The sequence below is a fragment of the Sprattus sprattus genome (genome assembly GCF_963457725.1).
Source record: "Sprattus sprattus genome assembly, chromosome: 4".
NCBI classification, from domain to species: domain Eukaryota; kingdom Metazoa; phylum Chordata; class Actinopteri; order Clupeiformes; family Clupeidae; genus Sprattus; species Sprattus sprattus.
In genome coordinates this window covers 9,078,568-9,097,707 of record NC_137923.1, presented here as the reverse complement: position 1 = coordinate 9,097,707, position 19,140 = coordinate 9,078,568, and the positions used below count along the sequence as shown (strand labels likewise).

The window sequence follows — 19,140 nt, the reverse complement described above, 5'->3', positions numbered from 1 at the left end:
CAACCCACACATCACCTCTAAAGAGTTTCGGACCTCTCTGGCAGCATCTGGGGTAAATGTACATGGGTCTACAATCAGACGAAATGCAGAAATGGCAACTCGACAGAAGCGATCTAAAGAGTGGCTTTATTTCACCCGAACGGATGCGAACACGGTCACTTGTAACCTCTGTAAATCCTCAAAGGGAGGAAGTACATCTACCATGAATAAGCACTTGAGCACACATGGTATAAAATTACAAGAATGTCATGTTTTCGATGCCAGCAGCAGCTCAACTAACGTCGGCGCTTCATCCCTTACTTGCCAAGGTAAACTCCTCAAAATGTTTTATCATAAGTCATAACGGTGTTACTCGTGTGTTATCAGCAAACGTTTGCGTTTTCGTGTTAACCATAACTAAACTTAGCATTGAATTGCTTAACAGAATGGGCGATGTTGGACATTGTCATATATTATATATAACTTACATAACTAGGCTAGCTTAACAGTATAATCTTCTATTTTCAACCGTTGGCTAGAGGCAGGGGCAGTGCTTGCCTCCCCTGTTGGTCCTAGGGTAGGGTTAGGCTGTACAAAAGACTCTGTTAATAAGCAAGCAACGCGTGCAGCTCCCTCAGTTTGACAGTTCGATATGGATACGTTTCTCGTAGCCAATTCAGTGGCAGCAATAGCTAAGTGTTAAATATACTGAGTGCCTAGTTTGTACATGATACAAGTAATTATGTTTCAGTACGTTATTGTGTTTGTAGTGGACTCTACATTGCTATTAGAAGCGTTTAGCATAATAGTTCGCTATTAGCAATACAACCAAGCAACCTACAAGAAAATATACAGTCCTTTACCTCAATAACAAGGGCTGTATGTCAGATCAGAAAATTCAGCGATTTTGTTAGTGCCATTTTTTTCATTGTGCAAACCATTTCCATCCAATTAAGCTGATGATGACGTTCTAAATCAGACGGGCTCAGAGGCTGCTAGTCTGTCATCGTTACAGGCTGCAGTTAGGACCTTCTGTAAGGAAGGAGCATTGTTATTTGTATGAACGTTTATATTAAACAGAACACATTTTATTTAAGTTATGTAAGTTTTATTTAAATGTTTATGTAAACATTCTAGAAATGTATATAAAAGAACATTAATGTAAAAAACCCGTTTGTGCTCTTTTTCCGCCCCTTACCAAATTATAAGAATCGTTAAGAGAATCGATAAAGAATCGGTTCGATAAGCAGGAATCGATAAGGAACCGGAATCGTTAAAATCTTATCGGTTCTCATCCCTAGTGGAGAACCAAAAAAAGTTTTGTCTCCCATGTTACTTAGAATCTAGATAGTTAAGCTATAATCGCCATAGACATAAACATACATAGGTATGTTATATGTCTGATAATCGCTGCTAGACGCTCACTGTTCTTGTGCTCCCACAGCTCCTTCACTTTGGAATACTGAAAATAAATCTAAACTATCGAAAAAGTGCATCTTTAACTACTAATATTTGACCATCATTGAGAAAAATGGAACAGAATCTGCAAATAAATGGCTTCACTAGACACTTTAACTCTTGTTGGTCTTTAATTTCTTTATATTCACTGCTGGGTAAGGAATGACCATCATTGTAACGGGTTTTGTTCTTTCATATCAGTGCGCAAGTAGTCCGGTTATTTAACGTCAGCAAGTAATGGGTTGCTATGCAACACCTGAAACGTTAAAGGTCTATTTGCCTGAAGAACACATTTTTCGAAGCGGAAATCACAAAATGGCAACAAAATCGTTAAAGAGGTATTTTAGAGGAATGTCTTCAATCGTTTTGGCGCGTAACTGTATAGTAAGGCGGATGATGTATAGTTTGGAGGTCATTATCTAAAAATAAATCGATTGGATTTCAAAATAAGAGTATACCGCGGTTGAAGCGGTATATCCAAATCTCTCCTGTTGCACGGTATATACCGTCATACCGCCCAGCCCTAGTATCATCATTTGCATCTATCACTATTTGTTTTTACTATCATGGTATAAGTTTAAATATAGCCGCAAGCAGCAATCATCGAGGTTCAAGAACATTTTCTGAGAAGTTTGAACCTTTATATGTTTTTGAAGATTATTCATTAGGTGGTGCCACTCCACAAATGAATCATAATAAGCTAGGTTAATGCACTTCCTAAAGGCCAACTTGCCCTAAATAGTTTGAAGGTTTTGGTGAAACGGTTGTCGAGCTATTACCCCAAAAAGTACTTTGAACCTACCCCACTTCAAGGGGGTTCTAACACGAAGGGACACACTCTCCTATGGCCAACCTTATGTTCTGCATCAAACATATGTAACGGTGAAGTCTAAGTATATGATTTAATCGACCAAAGATGTTCCAGAAGGGTTAGTAATGCTAGGGGTAGGTGTGTATAGCAGACACAGAGCGGTAGTCTTTGTTATATACGGTAAGAGTAAGTAATGCTTTGCGTTTTTTGGTAGATGTTTATAGTAGACACAGAGTGGTAGTCATTGTTATATAGCTGCTGGTGTACTTGGTGTTTCAGAAGCATACTTGAGGCATTTACTGACGGTTGATACCCCTTTCACAATCCTTATGAAACATTTGCACAGGCATCCCTATGGATTACTGTGCTTTGTTTAGCAACAAAGCCTATCTGAAACAGTCTCTAGCTTCAAACCATTTGATGTTGAGAATCCACTTTCTGATGTCCTCTCTCTTTGAGTGCCAGCAATAGTCAGACCAGAGAGCTCACTAAGCCAGGCCAGTGTGTGCGTACTTCCCTAATTGCTAGCCAAAATAATTGAACAATCTATCTTGTGTAATATTTAAAAAGATGTAATGGTTCTGTCTTCTTTAGACGATCTTGAGAAAAACCCTGTATTGCATGTCTTGTATCTTGAAATATGCCTTTGGAGAAATGGCAAAATGGTTTCCAGCTCTCTATACTTCCCTCGTGAACATAGCAGAGAACTCTCTGGGTTAGCTTTTGTTTTCTGCAGGAGAAGAGGGACCTTACAAGACAAAGCAAATATATTTCTACGGACAGGGTAGCTGAGCGAGACTCTGGGAAAAAATAGGTGAGACTAAACAACGACGCAACTTGTGAAGGATATGCATGGCTTCCCTAACACACACTCTCTCCCCTGAGAACATCCTTTGGACAAAGAGAGAGAAAAAAAGGGAGCAGGGCAATAGCAATTAACTCACATTTGTTTTGAGGCCAGAACGAAACAGCTAAAAAGTGGCAACTCAGTTAAGAATTGTTCTTAAGAGTTGACAAATCATGTGCTAATGTTGTCTCAACAGAAAATCTAAATGAACATGTCTAGGGAGGCTTTGTCTGTCTTGTTTTGAGGAGTTTTCTATGGTCTGTGCATATATGCTATTGAAAAGGCATACATGTTTTTTACATCTTATCTTCAATTCTAATAATTTGGTCTGGTATATGAGAAAATGTTATGTTTCAATATCAAAATTAAAATGTCAAATGAAAGCCACCAGACATGTTTTCAATCTCATCGTCAAATAAACATACGTAGGTCCCTTTTCTGTCTGCTTAAAAGCCTTTTCCACAGCACTTAGGCTGGTCACTTGACCTGAAGGCACCAGGGAATGATGTCATCACCACCATAAAAACTCAATAATGACTAAATGAGCAGCCATTTCTTTAATTGACCCAATTAAAGACTGGGCTTCCCAGCCATTTCAAAAGCTCTCAGCATGTCCTTGTTTGCAAATGCGCTACATCAAATGAAATGACTTGGGCACAAGGTCTGCCTATTTTGTTGGTTGTGAATGGAGTAAAAAAAAAAATGCTGTTCCATTAAAAATGCCATCAGTGATAAATTACCTCACTAAACATACAAATCAGATGTAGGGCAGGGCGCTGAGTGCTTGCTCCAAAGAAATTTAGCCAGGAAGGTAAAAAACATCATTAGTTTCTGAGGCACTTTGAAAAGCCTGCCCTCTTAAGTATCTGGGCCTCGTTTCCCGAACGCGTACTTAGCCTAAAAAGGACTTGAAATCGTTCGTAAGAGGAATCCTACGTTGCAGACCGGTTTCCCGACGCGGCACTTAGCTTAAGTTTATCTTTCGTTGAGAAGAATTCTACATGTGGTCAGGACCAGTAGTAACTTCACACTTAGCGATGCAATCCACCAGGGGCGTCGTTCGGCCTATTATAGAAGAAATTCAAACGATGTTTCTGTGTATAGCACATCATGAGAATGTCATTGTTTCACCTGCATATTCCCATCAAAATAGAAATAAAGAATATTGAGTATTTGAAAATAAAGATTAGGCTATACAAAACTAGTGCAGTGCCCGTAGGAATTATGCATTCTGTAGTGTTAGCAGACGTAGAGCTGTTGGGTAGTGTAATGGCAAGACATATTTGCACTCCACATAGGTACAGGTTACACTGAAGTATTATTGTGATGCATGTTTCCTTTTCATTATGTGTTAATGGTAGCCTTTTTGGAGAGTTACCAACAAATAAAGTTTGAGATTATGTAGTGGATGCAGTTGAATATAGATGTCAACGTTGCTGTCTAAACTATAAACTAAATGTCATAAAGAAAGAAACTATTTAAAATTAAGTTATGGTTGAAATAGGATCACTTCTTTATTGTAAGGGTAAGGGTAAGAATGGTCATGCAGTTGGACTCAAATGTAGGTTAATTTTATTGAATGTATGTAGCCTACTGTACTGTATGACTTCGATGATGCTAGCTTTGACAGCCCACTCTCAGACAGATCGTAATAAATGTCCTTACAATGGGAACACAGTTTAAATACTCTGCTAGAGATGGCGTTACTATCCCCGCCCCGAATTCAGTGCACAGTGCACGTCCGATGCACGCATAGGCTAGCTAATTTCACAGCAATTAACGTAAACAGGTTAACGTGACGTAAACAGCTCCTAAGAGATACTTAAGAACTTGTGCACGTCGCGCTCGTGCACCTGACTTTAAGTTGATGGTTGGGAAACACTCGTAAATAGAAAGTGTTACTGAGTCTACTATGTCGCGAAAATCCACGTAGAACGTTAAGATACGTCGTTATCGGGAAACGAGGCCCTGTCCAACAAGGGTGCAGAGTTCTGAGGGTGATGTTTTTTGTAAGGGTGATGAAGGGTTATCGGGAGCTGGGCTGTGGGTGGGGGTAGGGATAGGGATAAGGGAACGGTAGTCACACATGGCTGTGTCTGGCATTTGAAAAGGACGGGGAGTATAGCTCATGCCTTGGTGTCAATGCTGTAATTGATGGGTACAGAAAGCTCCTCAACGCTCTCCTAATGCTCTCCTAATGCTCTCCTCAACTCTCCCAGTGAGAGCCGTGTCGTTCTACTGAGCAGGCCTACTAAAGTGGGAGTGTCTGGCCTGGCAGTAAGAGAGTAATAGAGAGATCATGCCAGACCGATGGAATCTGACCACAGAAGAAAAGAGAGTGAGAGAATACATGAGAGAGAAAGAGAGAGGTGGAGAGACAGTTTAGGAGATTAGATGCTTGAGGAGCAGGTGTTGGAGATGAGTGCCTCGTGCCTCACGCCCCCCCCCATGGCTGTCACTCAGCTCATGTTTACACCACCCTTCATTCTCACTCACTCTCCTCACTGAAGAGCAGGGAGGCTGGGGCCACGGCATTTGTGTCCATTCTCCTGTGCCTCCTTTGCCTATCAGAGCCTGTCAACAGCCATGAATGAGATGCCTCGCCTCGTCTCTCCCCACTTCCACACGCTTCCGCTGTTCCCCTCTCTCCATCTCTCTAACTCTCTTCACCAGTCTCTCTCTCTCTCTCTTCACCATTCTCTCTCTATATCTCTCTCTTCCCTTCCTGTCTCTTTCTCTCTCTCTTAAACATTCCTGGAAAAAAAGGGCCAGTATGAATAGAGGTGACCACTCACAATCCGACAGCAGATGCTGGAGCCGTATCACACCAGCCGTCAGTGAATAAATGAACTCTGATATTGTGCAGGTGACAGGGAAATTACAGCCCAGCAAATAGGATGGCTTTGATCGCTGAATTTCAGCACACTTCAGCACATCCCAGCACAGCACAAACACAAAACAACCACAGCCATGTGACGTGTAAGTATTGCTGTGCAGTGCAATATTAGAGGTTCCAGAGCTAATATAGTTGAAGGTGGCATTTCGTTTTTGTCATAAAAGAGCCTGCCCTTTAGCTGTAGGCCATAGGTTCCTCTCTGAAAAGCTCCGCTCCGCTCCCCACCATTCCAGGCGACCGAAAGCATTGTTGTCACCACGTTTCACAGCCATGCCTTACAAATGGAGTTGCCATAGACCGGAGGTCTGGAAATTGGCAAAATTGATGGTATTGCACACCCCCATCCACCCCATCGACTGCATCTGTGTCTAAAGCAGAGCACTCCTGTCAGCCCTGAGATATGGGCCCCAATGCTGATGATCCTCACATCTCATTTAATTTAATTTCATGCACAGAGCAGCATAATGCCAAACAATTTCTCTCTATTACACAATGTGAATTTTTCAGGTTCAAAATGTATTACACACCCTGATGCATTCTGGCAATACATGCCCAAAAGCTGGAGCCTTAATAGAATGTAATGTAATTCATGGAATATAGACATTTTAGAATTGTTACATTTCCACGGGAAAAAGTATGTACAATTACTTTAACTTCATATAATTACTTATTTTAACGCCATGTGCCTACCCTGTTAAGGATATATTTCCATTTATATACATCATCATTCTAACATATGTTCCACATACACCTACCTTGAACATGAGTCATACCACAAGGAGCATACAGTTCCGATTACAATGTTGCAGTGTTATTAACAGAGACATGTTTTCTTGCTTCAACCATCTCTCTCTATCTACAACATTCATGCCTTCTGTCCAAGGATACCACAGAGAACGTCTCATGAGTCAGGGAAGAACAGAAGCCCTGTGACTCAAAGCGCACTTGATGAAGAGGGACTCAAGGACGAGGACAAGGACAAGCATGGAAATAAAATACTGAGACCAAATGACAACCACAAGCTTATGCTACACATCAACAATACCAACCTGAGGACGAGAAAGAATATCTTAACCAAAGGGTCTTGTGTTAGAATTTGGTTATGTTTCCCCGTCCCTTGATCTGCGCCGCTGAAAGTAAGTCTATGAATCTGCTCCACATCTAGTTTCCTGGTTTTGATGTGCAAATCTGTGTCCTGTGAGGCCACTACACATTTCTATTCTTTCAACACTGGCAAGGTTGTGAAGAACTCTAGACTAACGTTACCATGTCATAATCATGTACCGTGTGCTTTCATAACTAGTGATGAAAGACAGTTGCTTAACAGCGTCATGTTAGCACCAATCTATAAAGGTCTATACAAATATGCTGAGAGGGGTTGCACGTCACAACAACGGTAATGATGTTTACACTTCAGTGAGCTGTCATGAGAGTTCCCAGAAATGGTAATATGGCACTGCCAAAGAATTAGACATCAACTGTCATGATGACTAATATCAAGGCAGGGATGCTGTAAAATCTTAACACCACAGTAATGTCCGTCCTATATAGCAGGGTTCAATTAATGTGCGAAAAACTAAACGAACACAGGGTTTCTTTGAAAGCTAAGCCTCAGCCTGTATATGTCAATGAAACTTGTCCGGCTTCTGCTACAGCTACAGATACCTTGTTACAATTACTTGTAACCATTACGCAACTTCTGACTCTTCCAAACCTTAAGCTTGATTATTGTATTTTAAACACACTGTTACTCTTTGTATTTAGTGTATTACAATGCAATTCATAGAGTACACTGTAACAAATACTGTATAATACATAGTTTGGACATGCATTTTATTTTTAATGTTACTGATTTCAAGATAACTGATGTTGTAAAATGATCATAATTACTAAAAACATATTTGTAATATAAATGCTGATATTATTTTCTTATAATAATAATAATTTCTAATATACATTCATAAAATACAATTGACTCAGGCTCTGATGATGTCAGTCAATGTTTTGGCATTACTGCTTTTATCATGGTTTTTAATTTTCACACGGTTTCCCGCTGACCTGCACCCCATTAATAAGGTATCCCTATCCTCACCACCCTCAATAAAAATTCATGAAAATGTTAAGATTACTTATATGAGGTGGATAAAATGTCATAGGGGACTTCATCATGACCTTTACTTTTCATTACAAGTGTGCTTCTTGTCACAGACCTCCTGTCCTTTCTTAAGAGTAGAGAGACAAACTCATAAAATTAATATTATTTTTGAATTACATGAAATGGTCTATTTATATATTTACATTGATTGTATGCTCTTTTGACCAAAGTCCAATGTCACCTCTCGATCAGAATCAATCCAGCCTCTTTCCTCTACTTACAAGCCTTCTTTACACGCTCAGAATGGCCACTTAACCTTGATACACCAGGAAATGATGTCAGGACTACCGTAGTAACTCAGTAATAGCTATATGAGTAAACATCTCTTGATTGTTCCATTTCGATGTGGAACCTTCAGAGCAGAAGATCTCATTGTTCATTTTGCTACTGATTCACTGCATCTTATGCAAAATATGTCCAGGCTTGTCCAAGTACAGCCCATGTTATGAGCGAGCGATTGCCGACCGCAAAGTAAAAATAAATAAATAAATTGAGAGATGAAAAAGAAGAAGACTTGAAAGGGACCCCTCGGAGAAGAGACAGCTCCCAGATATCGATCCCTCTGTTTAAGATCACTAAAAGTGTCTGCCACAGAAGATAAATGAACTGGCTGCAGGATCAAAGAGGTTACCAGTTAGCACCCCGCTTCTCAAGGAGACCTGCTACGTGGAGCCAAGAGCAACTGATCCATAACTTGAGAGGCCGGTGTTACTGTGGCTACAGATGGTGGAGCGACTGACCTTGCCACCCGGGCTTGCAGACAGGCTTGACCTCGATGTGCACGGGCACGCTCTCTTTTGCCCTCTTCTGGCCGCAGTCGAAGGCAGTGACCATGATCTTGTAGTGCTGCTGGTTGTCGTAGCTCAGCTTCTCTGTGTTACGGATGTTGCCTGAAGAGAGAGAGAGAGATATGAAAAACAAAATTAAGCTGAAATTCATAAGAAAATCATCAACAGCTGTTGTTACATTTCAGGCGTATAATGAAATAACTCTCTACGCATGACTTGCATGGCCAGTAACCATTCTCTTTACCGGAGAGCCAAAACAAATGCAAAGTACATAGATGTGTAACCTGCCACATAAGTGCACATTAACTGAATGTTTGCCTGGTGTGACCGGAGGAGCACTCTAAGAGATAGCATGACAAGAAATAATCCTGAGAGCCCCTCAAAATAAATACGTGTAAAATGGAGAAAAAAAAACTATAGAAACCACACAGTGCCCTAAAAATAATCTAGTGCCCTTCCATGATAACGAAAAGTTTAGCCAAGAACCTCCTGAGTTTCCCCTTGCCTTTTTCATGCTTTTGTACTTTGAGTGGGTTTGTGGTTTGACTTTGATGCGGAGACCCAAACTGCGGCGTGGCAGGATGCGACTCAGCGACCCTGTCACCGAGGCTGGCATGGAGCGAGGCTGCCGTGGCGACGTGAGAGAACCTGACGCTCTCACTCTCGCACATCGGCTGCTAGCCTGTGGTTATTTTTACCTACTGGCTGCATTTCAATGAGTCCCCCCCCCCCCCCAATGCAGTCAAGGAGACAGCAATGAGGAATAGAGGTCAGGTTCGATGTGTTACAAAAAAAAGACATACACACACAACCTGGACTTCTCACATTCATGAGAAACACACGGTGCTAAAGCTTTCTCCTTCTCAACACACATACACATACACACACACACACACAGAGTCTCTCTATGTCGTTCTCTCTCTCTCACACACACACAGTCTCTGTCTTTCCAACACACACACACACACACACACACACACACCGAAAAGGAAACCAGTCTAGGGGAATTTGACTCAACTCGACTGTCAGGCTGCATAAAGGTACAGCTGCTATGCGGAGTTGTTAAGGTTGATTATGTGCAACTGCTGTCATGTACAGCAAGTAGCTACCAGAGTCTCGTTAGACATGACAGGTCCAATTGAGATGGATGGGGATGCCTTACAGTGTGCTAAAACAAGCTCTGATAGGAGTGAAGCAAGGGCCGGACTAGACCGGGCCTTTGTCAGCCGCTGACTCTAAAGAGGATCTAGCCCAAACTGGGCCCGAATCGGTTTGGGGACAGATGCTTTCTTAGATGGGATTATAGAATGGGGTGCAGAACATGACAATGGGTCCTATGTTTTTTTAAGCTCTACATAGCACATAATGGGAACCTGACAGAAATGTTCCCCAGCTTTGTATTTGCTTAATACAACATGGGCTCTTGTTTTGTTTATATAGCTGTTTTGAATCATTGTTCCGATAACAAAAACAAATATTTCCATTACATTTCCATTTCATTTAACTCCCATGTCAGAAGGGACTGTTCACCCCCTAGATTCTAGAAATAGAAATTGTATCTACTCATTATCTACTCATTTCCATGGGGTTGAGAGGAACCTCCATGTTAGGTTTCCTTTTTGTCTGGAAAACAGGAGATACATGAGATGGTATAGTGTATTTTTATCTGAAGGCTAGCTCTTTTTTATTCCTGTGCAGATCAATGGTGGCAAGTCCTCTCTGGTCACGGGGACTGGCTCTGATCTGCATGCGTCACGCTGTGCTGCACATTGGATTTGTAATTATCAACAGTGAATATTTCTATCTATCATACCCTACCCTATATCCTCATGTCAAAAGACCAGCATTTTGGTTTTAGATTGTTTTTTTCTGAGAAACACAAAATGGTTCAGAGAGCGGGGTATTTTCTTGTTCTTTATGTTTTTTATGTGCTGTGGATCTGACTGATGTCCGGTTCTGTGTGGTCACCAACTCATTCAGATCGTTGTTATGACAACTGAACCATGGATGGCTCGAGATTAAGTAAATAATAGCCAAAGGTTAATTTTAACCAGGTGAACTCGCCTCTTAGAACATTACAGTGACATCTGCAGCTCCTGTTGAAACAGCACAGTGCCAGAGACCGGGATAGACAATGCAGGACGTTTCTGACAGAGACCTATGACCCATGTGAGTATGTGTGTGTGTGTGCGTGTGTGTGCGTATTAATGGCCATTATGCCACATTTACAGAGGTTAATGCACTGGAAATGGAGCACTGTAACCTGAAGGGCTATCCAACTGTCTCCAGTGATCTCCATTAGGGCAGCTAACGATGGGATGGGTCAATTCCTGTGTGTGTTAGGATAATATACACACACATACACACTATGCGGACATGGTGGAGTGGGTTATGAGCTACATCAGCAGCTTCAGCAGAGTTTCATCGTCTTTCTTACACTCATATTCCATTATTTCAGCAAGGCTCAGGGGACGTTAGAGTCGTAGTCACATGGGCCTCATTCATGAAACCTTTGAAAAGATTTATGAGGAGTTTTTCATAGAGCAAATGTAACAACCCCTGCCCTTCCCTGCTTGCCAGTCCTGTGTCTTTGGTCTGGGGCAGGGTGTCGTTTGTTTTGTTAACAGTTTTACTTTCCCTCTGTAGTGTTCCTGTATTCCATCCAAGGATTGGCTCCACCTGCCTGTGAGGCTTTATTTATATCCTGTCCTCCAAGATGGCTTTCACTCCTTATTGCTGCAGCTAGCCTCTTGGCTATTTCTTGTAAAGGGCGGTAAACCTCTGGACATTTGTTTGATTCCTTTACTTTGATTCCTTTGGTTTGTTTGTTTCCCACTCACCATTGTCACCCTCATGCACACCCTACACGCCTGGTTCACCTGACTCTATCTCTTCTGCCTCAGTTGTGTATTTGCTGAACCTCAGCTCTTTGATATATTACTTTGTTTGCAGCTGCGGAATGGTGTGTCTTCATGGCCTTGTGAGCCAGTTTGTTACACAGACAATGGAAATGATACTCTGGTTTCATGGTCACTGCATTAAACCCCTGGTTTTATGTTAACCACAATTCCACAAATCAATCGTCCCTGGGGAACGTGACCTCCTAATTTGGTGATTAGCATTAACCAGCTGCCCTCTATGTCATCTACTCCATAGATCACCTCCTCTGCCCCAAGTCAATCAATCTCTGTATCGAAGCCACCCTCGACCACCCCACTTATGTGTCTGTCCCTTCACTTATGTGTCTGTCCCTTCACTTATGTGCCTGTCCCTTCACTTATGTCTCTATCCCTTCACTTATGTGTCTATCCCTTCACTTATGTCTCTATCCCTCCACTTATGTGTCTATCCCTTCTTATGTCTCTATCCCTTCACTTATGTCTCTATCCCTTCACTTGTGTCACTATCCCTTCTTATGTCTCTATCCCTTCACTTATGTGTCTATCCCTTCACTTATGTGTATTTCCCTTCTTATGTCTCTATCCCTTCACTTATGTCTCTATCCCTTCACTTATGTCTCTATCCCTTCTTATGTCTCTATCCCTTCACTTGTGTCACTATCCCTTCTTATGTCTCTATCCCTTCTTATGTCTCTATCCCTTCACTTATGTCTCTATCCCTTCTTATGTCTCTATCCCTTCACTTATGTCTCTATCCCTTCTTATGTCTCTATCCCTTCACTTGTGTCTATCCCTTCACTTATGTGTATTTCCCTTCTAATGTCTCTATCCCTTCACTTATGTGTCTGTCCCTTCACTTATGTGTCTGTCCCTTCACTTATGTCTCTATCCCTTCACTTATGTGTCTGTCCCTTCACTTATGTCTCTATCCCTTCTTATGTCTCTATCCCTTCACTTATGTGTCTGTCCCTTCACTTATGTCTCTATCCCTTCACTTATGTGTCTGTCCCTTCACTTATGTCTCTATCCCTTCACTTATGTGTCTATCCCTCCACTTATGTCTCTATCCCTTCACTTGTGTCACTATCCCTTCTTATGTCTTTATCCCTTCACTTGGTCTCTATCCCTTCTTATGTCTCTATCCCTTCACTTATGTCTATATCCCTTCTTATGTCTCTATCCCTTCACTTATGTCTCTGTCCCTTCACTTATGTCTATGTCCCTTCACTTCTGTCCCTGTTCATTCTTATGTCTTTGTTCATTCTTGTTCATATCTCTGTTGATTCTTATATATCGGTTCATTCCTATGTCTCTGTTCATTCTTATGTGTCTGTCCCTTCACATATGTCTCTGTTCATTCTTATGTCTCTGTTCATTCTTATGTCTTTGTTGATTCTTATGTCTCTGTTCATTCTTATGTCTCTGTTCATTCGTATGTCTCTGTTCATTTGTATGTGTTTGTCCCTTCACCCATGTCTCTGTTCATGTGTCTGTGCACTTTTTGCCTATTTGTTCTTCTCAAAGACTGTTATAAACAAATTTAAGCCCTAGCAGATAACCTAAGAGCGGAGATTTACAGCATCTGTTTAAAGGGTGCCTTCTGAGGCAGGCAGTGTTGGATAAGTGTGGCAGGTAGGGTAGGGTGTGAATTTGAGCTAGAGCTCCCATGAGCGTGCAAGGCGATACACACCTTCAGAATTTATTAGCCCGAAGTCCCTCCCTCCTTACACTCCCCATAGACAAGAGTGTGAAACACACCTGTCACCTGTATGTATTGTGGTAGCCCAAGCTGCTCTTAGGCTCCCACTTAGGTTAACATAGGTGACTAGGACTATACAGGGCAGGCTCTAGGACCCTGGGGAGGTGCTCTGGGGACTAGGGAGGTCGGGCATCCACTGATTGCAAGCTCAGGTGCGAATTGTCAGACAAGTTTGGCACCTGAGCAGGTGCCGGTTGCACTTGGTGCAAGCCAGAGGGTTTACCCCATTTTCTGTTTGTTTCAATACCTTTGTATGTAATTTAAACAAGTTATAAAAGAACGTGCTTTGGAATTCCCTTTGTTGCGTCTTGCTGAGAGCTGGGCTGCTACAGTATCTGCAAGTTTGTCTCACACAACCGTCACCCTGAAACACACACACACACACACACACACACACATATATCTATATATATATATCTTATCCTCCACGCTTTGCTTCCCATCACTGTGCTTTTTAAATAGTGCCTCAAAGCCACAAGCAACTCAAAAAGCCTCTCATCGCGCCTGGCTGCACATCCCTAAGGTGTTATTATCAATATGATGGTTGAAAAAATAAAAAGCCCATCTGATGTTCCTGCTGAAACAAAGAACTTGCTGATCCATTAAACAGAACAGATCATTTTGGCAAGTGCAAAACAGCTGAATGCAGCTGGACGAAGGAAACAGAACAAGGAAAACATGTTCTTCCCTTCTCCTCTCCTCTCTAATTCATATATACTCCACTCTTCTCCTCCACAGTCCTCTCTCACACTATTTTATTCTCTCGGGCTCTCTCTCTCTCTGTGGACATCGCTTTCTCCCCATCATCAACCTCTCTCCCACCTCGCTCACTCTATTCTCTTCTTACTACAGTATGTCCACTTGTTTTTCTTTCTCTATCTGAATTCATATTACAGTAAGTGCAGTCTCTAGTGTAAAGATATAGAGATAGACCTCTGTCTGTTAACCTCAATAACTGTAAACCTACAGCCCTTTTCTACATAGTCTCTTTATAATTATTGAGGGAAACAGACACAGGCCTATCTCTGTAGGGATTCTTTCCATGTTGTCAGAAACCTTTAATAACATTACGAGCCTGTCAGTGGCGAAAACAAGCAGTTCACTTTAACGCAGATGATTGCCCCGTGGGTAACAGTGTTCTATCTCAATACTGGACCAATTTCGATTAGAGAAGATAAATAGATTCAAAGGGAAAGAGACGAAAAACAACAATAAACTTCTCTGGATTGTTATATCCAGCAGCCAGTTGTATGTGTGACATACATTCTGCTCAGCACCAACTCAACGCCCTTTTCTTAACCCTTTTTTCATTCTGTTCACACTCTCCAGCTCTGTCTCAAAAGCACTTTCTGAGCCTTGTGTAGTAGACTGTGTACTCTCCTTCCTCAGCCCTGGTGGCCCTGTTGTATTTAATAACTCTCTCAGGCTCCTGATTCTCTGGAAACCACTGAGCCAAACGCCCCACGGAACAAAGCCCTCCCTCTGACGGCCCCATGCATCACGCTGCGGTTCCTTGCCTCTAATTGAACCCTGTAAGTGGACTGCCAGTCGCACTGCAGACACTGAGGGGCTATGGGAAGGCTGTGCGACTGGGGCTGGAGGGAAGGAGCTTTTGAGCTGAAGCCAAGCCAGAGGTCTGCCACCTGATGTGCACCAATGGCGAGTAAGGGTGTGTGTGTGTTTATGCGTGTGTATGCGATTGAGAATTTTACGTTTAAGAATGTGTGTGTGTGTGTGTGTGTGCGAGTGTATGTGTGTGTGTATGTGTGTGTGTGTGTGTGTGTGTGTGTGTGTGTGTGTGTGTGTGTGTGTGTGTGTGTGTGTGTGTGTGTGTGTGTGTGTGTGTGTGTGTGTGTGTGTCTGGTGTGTGTGTGTGTGCGTGTGTGTGTGTGTGTGTGTCTGGTGTGTGTGTGTGTGTGTGTGTGTGTGTCTGTGTGTGTGCGTGTGCCAGTATGTGTGTGTGCAGGTGTGTGTATGTGTGTGCATGTGTGTGTGTGTGTGGGTTTGAGTGTTTGTTTGTGTGTGCGATTGTGTGTGTGTGTGTGTGTGTGTGTGTGTGTGTGTGTGTGTGTGTGTGCATGTGTGTGTTTGTGTGTTTGTTTTTGTTTGTATGTGTGTGTGCAAGTGCAGAAAGCGCCACTGGAGATGGCTGATTCAGAGCCTGTCTGTTCTAATACAGCCCAGGCCTGTGTGTGTGTGTGTGGGTGTGTGTGTGTGTGTGTGTGTCTGTGTGTGTGTGTGTGTGTGTGTGTGTGTGTGTCTGTGTGTGTGTGTGTGTGTGTGTGTGTGTGGATGTGTGTGTGTGGCTGTGTGTGTGTGTGTGTGTGTGTGTGTGTGTGTGTGTGTGTGTGTGTGTGTGTGTGTGTGTGTGTGTGGCTGTGTGTGTGTGTGGCTGTGTGTGTGTGTGTGTGTGTGGCTGTGTGTGTGTGTGTGTGTGTGTGTGTGTGTGTGTGTGTGGCTGTGTGTGTGTGTGTGTGTGGCTGTGTGTGGCTGTGTGTGTGTGTGTTTGTGTCTCCTCTAATACAGCCCAGGCCTGGGCACACGCTGGCCGCGCCACTGCTCACTGCTCACATCAGACCCATCCATTTCAAGAACAGAACCCACTAGCAGAAAAGCACACCGCCAGATCCACAGACAAGATATTGAATGTGAGGTGCTTGGAGTGAGTCAGCCAGCTACTTTGTTTGTGTTGGTGCGTGTGTGTGTGTGTGTGTGAGAGAGAGAGAGAGAGAGAGAGAGAGAGAGAGAGAGAGAGAGAGAGAGAGAGAGAGAGAGAGAGAGAGTTTACTTGCTCTGTGGATTGTTTTTGAAGTCACTCAGATAACAAAAGTGTAAAGAAAAGGACGAAAAACAACACAAGCATGAATGGTTCAGGTAGCATTTATAACTACACTGCTGTGTGCTTGTATATGTCTATGCATCATTTTTATGCAGGAGCTGTTCTGAGGGTCTTAATAACCTGTACATTCAGACAGCTTTAATTACTGCTCATCTTAACTACAGCCACCATGTCCATCTAGACATACTATGTAATTATCCCACTGTGAGTTTCTTGCATGGAGAAGATACAAAATGAAAGAAAAACATAAAAAATGGGAAAAAGGTGAGAAAGATTGGCGTGACAGAAAAGTATGTGACCTTTCTGCTTTCATTTCCTTCCTCCAATGAATGTGTAATTAAGAAAAATGATACTGTGTGTGTGTCTATGTGGATGTGTGTGTGGGTGTGTGGATGTATGCATGCAGGTGTACAGACAGTGCCTGTGTGTGTGTGTGTGTGTGTGTGTGTGTGTGTGTGTGTGTGTGTGTGTGTGTGTGTGTGTGTGTGTGTGTGTGTGTGTGTGTGTGTGTGTGTGTGTGTGTGTGTTGTGTGTGTGTGTGTGTGTGTGTGTGGACACAGAGGCCACTCTCACCATTGCGGTCGATGGCAAAGGGTGTGTGCGGAGTAACGATGTCGTAGTTGCAGATCTGGCTATATTGTGGCGAGCAGTCCTGGTCCCAGGCCTCCACCTGAAGGATGCTGTCATAGATCTTCCCCTCCGTCAGTGTGGCGTGGTACACAGGCTCCCGGAACACTGGAGCAAACTCATTCACGTCATCCACTTGGATATGCACCACCGCCCTGAGAGGGAGGAAGGGAGAGGAGGAGGGAGAGTGGAGGAGAGCGGAGGGGGGGGGGGGGGGGGGAGGGGGACATAGGGAGAGGGTGAGGGAGAGGGGAGGGAAGGATGGAGAGATGGAGGAGGGCCAAGGGAGAAAGTGGGAGGAGAGATGGAAGGAGGAAAGCGGAGGGAGAGAGAGAGGGGTGGTAGATAAAAATAGAGAGAAAGGGAGAGAGAGAGAGAGAGAGAAAGAGAGAAAGAAATATAGAGGAAAAGGAGGAAGAACAAGGATGAGTAGAGGAAAGGGAAAAAGATGGAAGGGAAAAGGAAGGGACAGAAAGAGATAGAGAGAGCGGAAGCGAGGGGAGAGAGGGACTCAGAGAAATCAATACTCCAGCATAAAATCATAATGACACAGCCACATAAACACTTTAAGAAAGGCACAAGACTATGCTGTGGAAATTCAGATATCTTCAGAGAGGGACACATGTTTCTGAGTGATATATATATACACCCAACTCCGAATCCTCGTTTTACAGTGAGGACATGGTCTGAGACCTAGCAGTGCAGAAGTGCCATTTCCCAAGGGCCAGTGAAATGGGATGTGTGAGTGTTCAAATGGGATTACAACCACCTCATTTCACACAGCTGTTATTTCATAATTATGCCCTGTCATGATCTCTCACCAGACAATATTTTGACCATGTCGAGAGCAGTGCCAGGCTATATGTTGCTTGATAGAACGTTGCCTCTGTACATTGCCAACGTTAAATCACTCTATTGGTTAGCAGTGGTTAGAAAGATACACACTTTGTTCTTGCACACAAGACAAGATAAAATGTTAACCCCTGCTAATAGTTATTAATTAACCCCTGCTAATAGTTAGGTCACTGTGACCTCAAAAAGACTGAAATAAACTATATACATATATGTACTGTATATACTGTATATATATATATATATATGTGTGTGTGTGTGTGTGTGTGTGTGTGTGTGTGTGTGTGTGTGTGTGTGTGTGTGTGTGTGTGTGTGTGTGTGTGTGTGTGTGTGTGTGTTGTGTCAAAACACAATTAGGTCAGAAGAGAAAGAAGACAAAAAGACAACACAGACAGTATAATTGAATAGGGATATAAATAAAGAACTCAAAGCGCATTGTAATAGCAGGTAAACTAATTACAACTAGAGATCCACGCAACAAACATATGCACCCTCATGGTGAAACCCTGCAGGGATACAAATACAGCTGTATGTTAAGAGGCAAAAAGCATAACATTGCCAAATGCAACTGAAATTGGGAAGTCAATCAAAATTATTAAGTTGAAGTGATTGCCAATCCAAAATGAACAGATATGAACAAACCGTTTCAATTTTATTTGAATTCAAGCACAATAAGCTCAAAGACAAAAATAAATGAATTAATCAAGATGGTATCCCCAAAGAGGTACTTAGATGTCTGGGCAGAAAAGTACAATTATGTGGTTGCCTAGGTTACTTCGGTAATTATGCACTCAAAAGCCCATTTAAAAAAAAAAATGAGATATTGCACCCCAGACATTTGTACAAACATGAACCGAACATGAAAGTTAGTTTGTAGCATCATGGGGTTATTCAACATCCCAAATCAAAGCCAAATATTTTTTGTTGCTGGTAAAAACACTTTTGATATTACACCCTTCAGATCAAATTAAGAGAGAATTGAGAGAGATGTCCAAACTATAACCAGAACCTTTGCTGGGTTGATGGATTTTAAAGAAGCTTTTGAGTGTATTGAGCTTCATATTTTGCCTGTAGTAATAGGAAGCACTGTCAAGGGTAATACCTGCTGTGCAATAAAATAAAGCCAGACAAGTGCACATTGAAGACTACTCATGAAAGAATTAAATTCCTTGGTCCCATAGAAAAGATTAAAGGATGAAAATGATCCAAGAAATGTTTTACATCCTGTT

The 19,140-nt window shown here is 42.4% G+C and overlaps 1 protein-coding gene across 1 annotated transcript in view; it reads right to left on the bottom strand.

Moving 5' to 3' along the window:
* The window catches only part of clstn2a (calsyntenin 2a), a gene marked incomplete at both ends in the record, with an annotated part of 199,105 nt that overhangs the window by 52,157 nt on the left and 127,808 nt on the right, over positions 1–19,140 (bottom strand). Inside the window, 2 exons of the mRNA XM_080836150.1 lie at positions 8,887–9,036; positions 17,006–17,214. Of these exons, the coding sequence (XP_080692276.1) occupies positions 8,887–9,036; positions 17,006–17,214 (359 nt within the window). The remainder of the gene's footprint in view (positions 1–8,886; positions 9,037–17,005; positions 17,215–19,140) is intronic.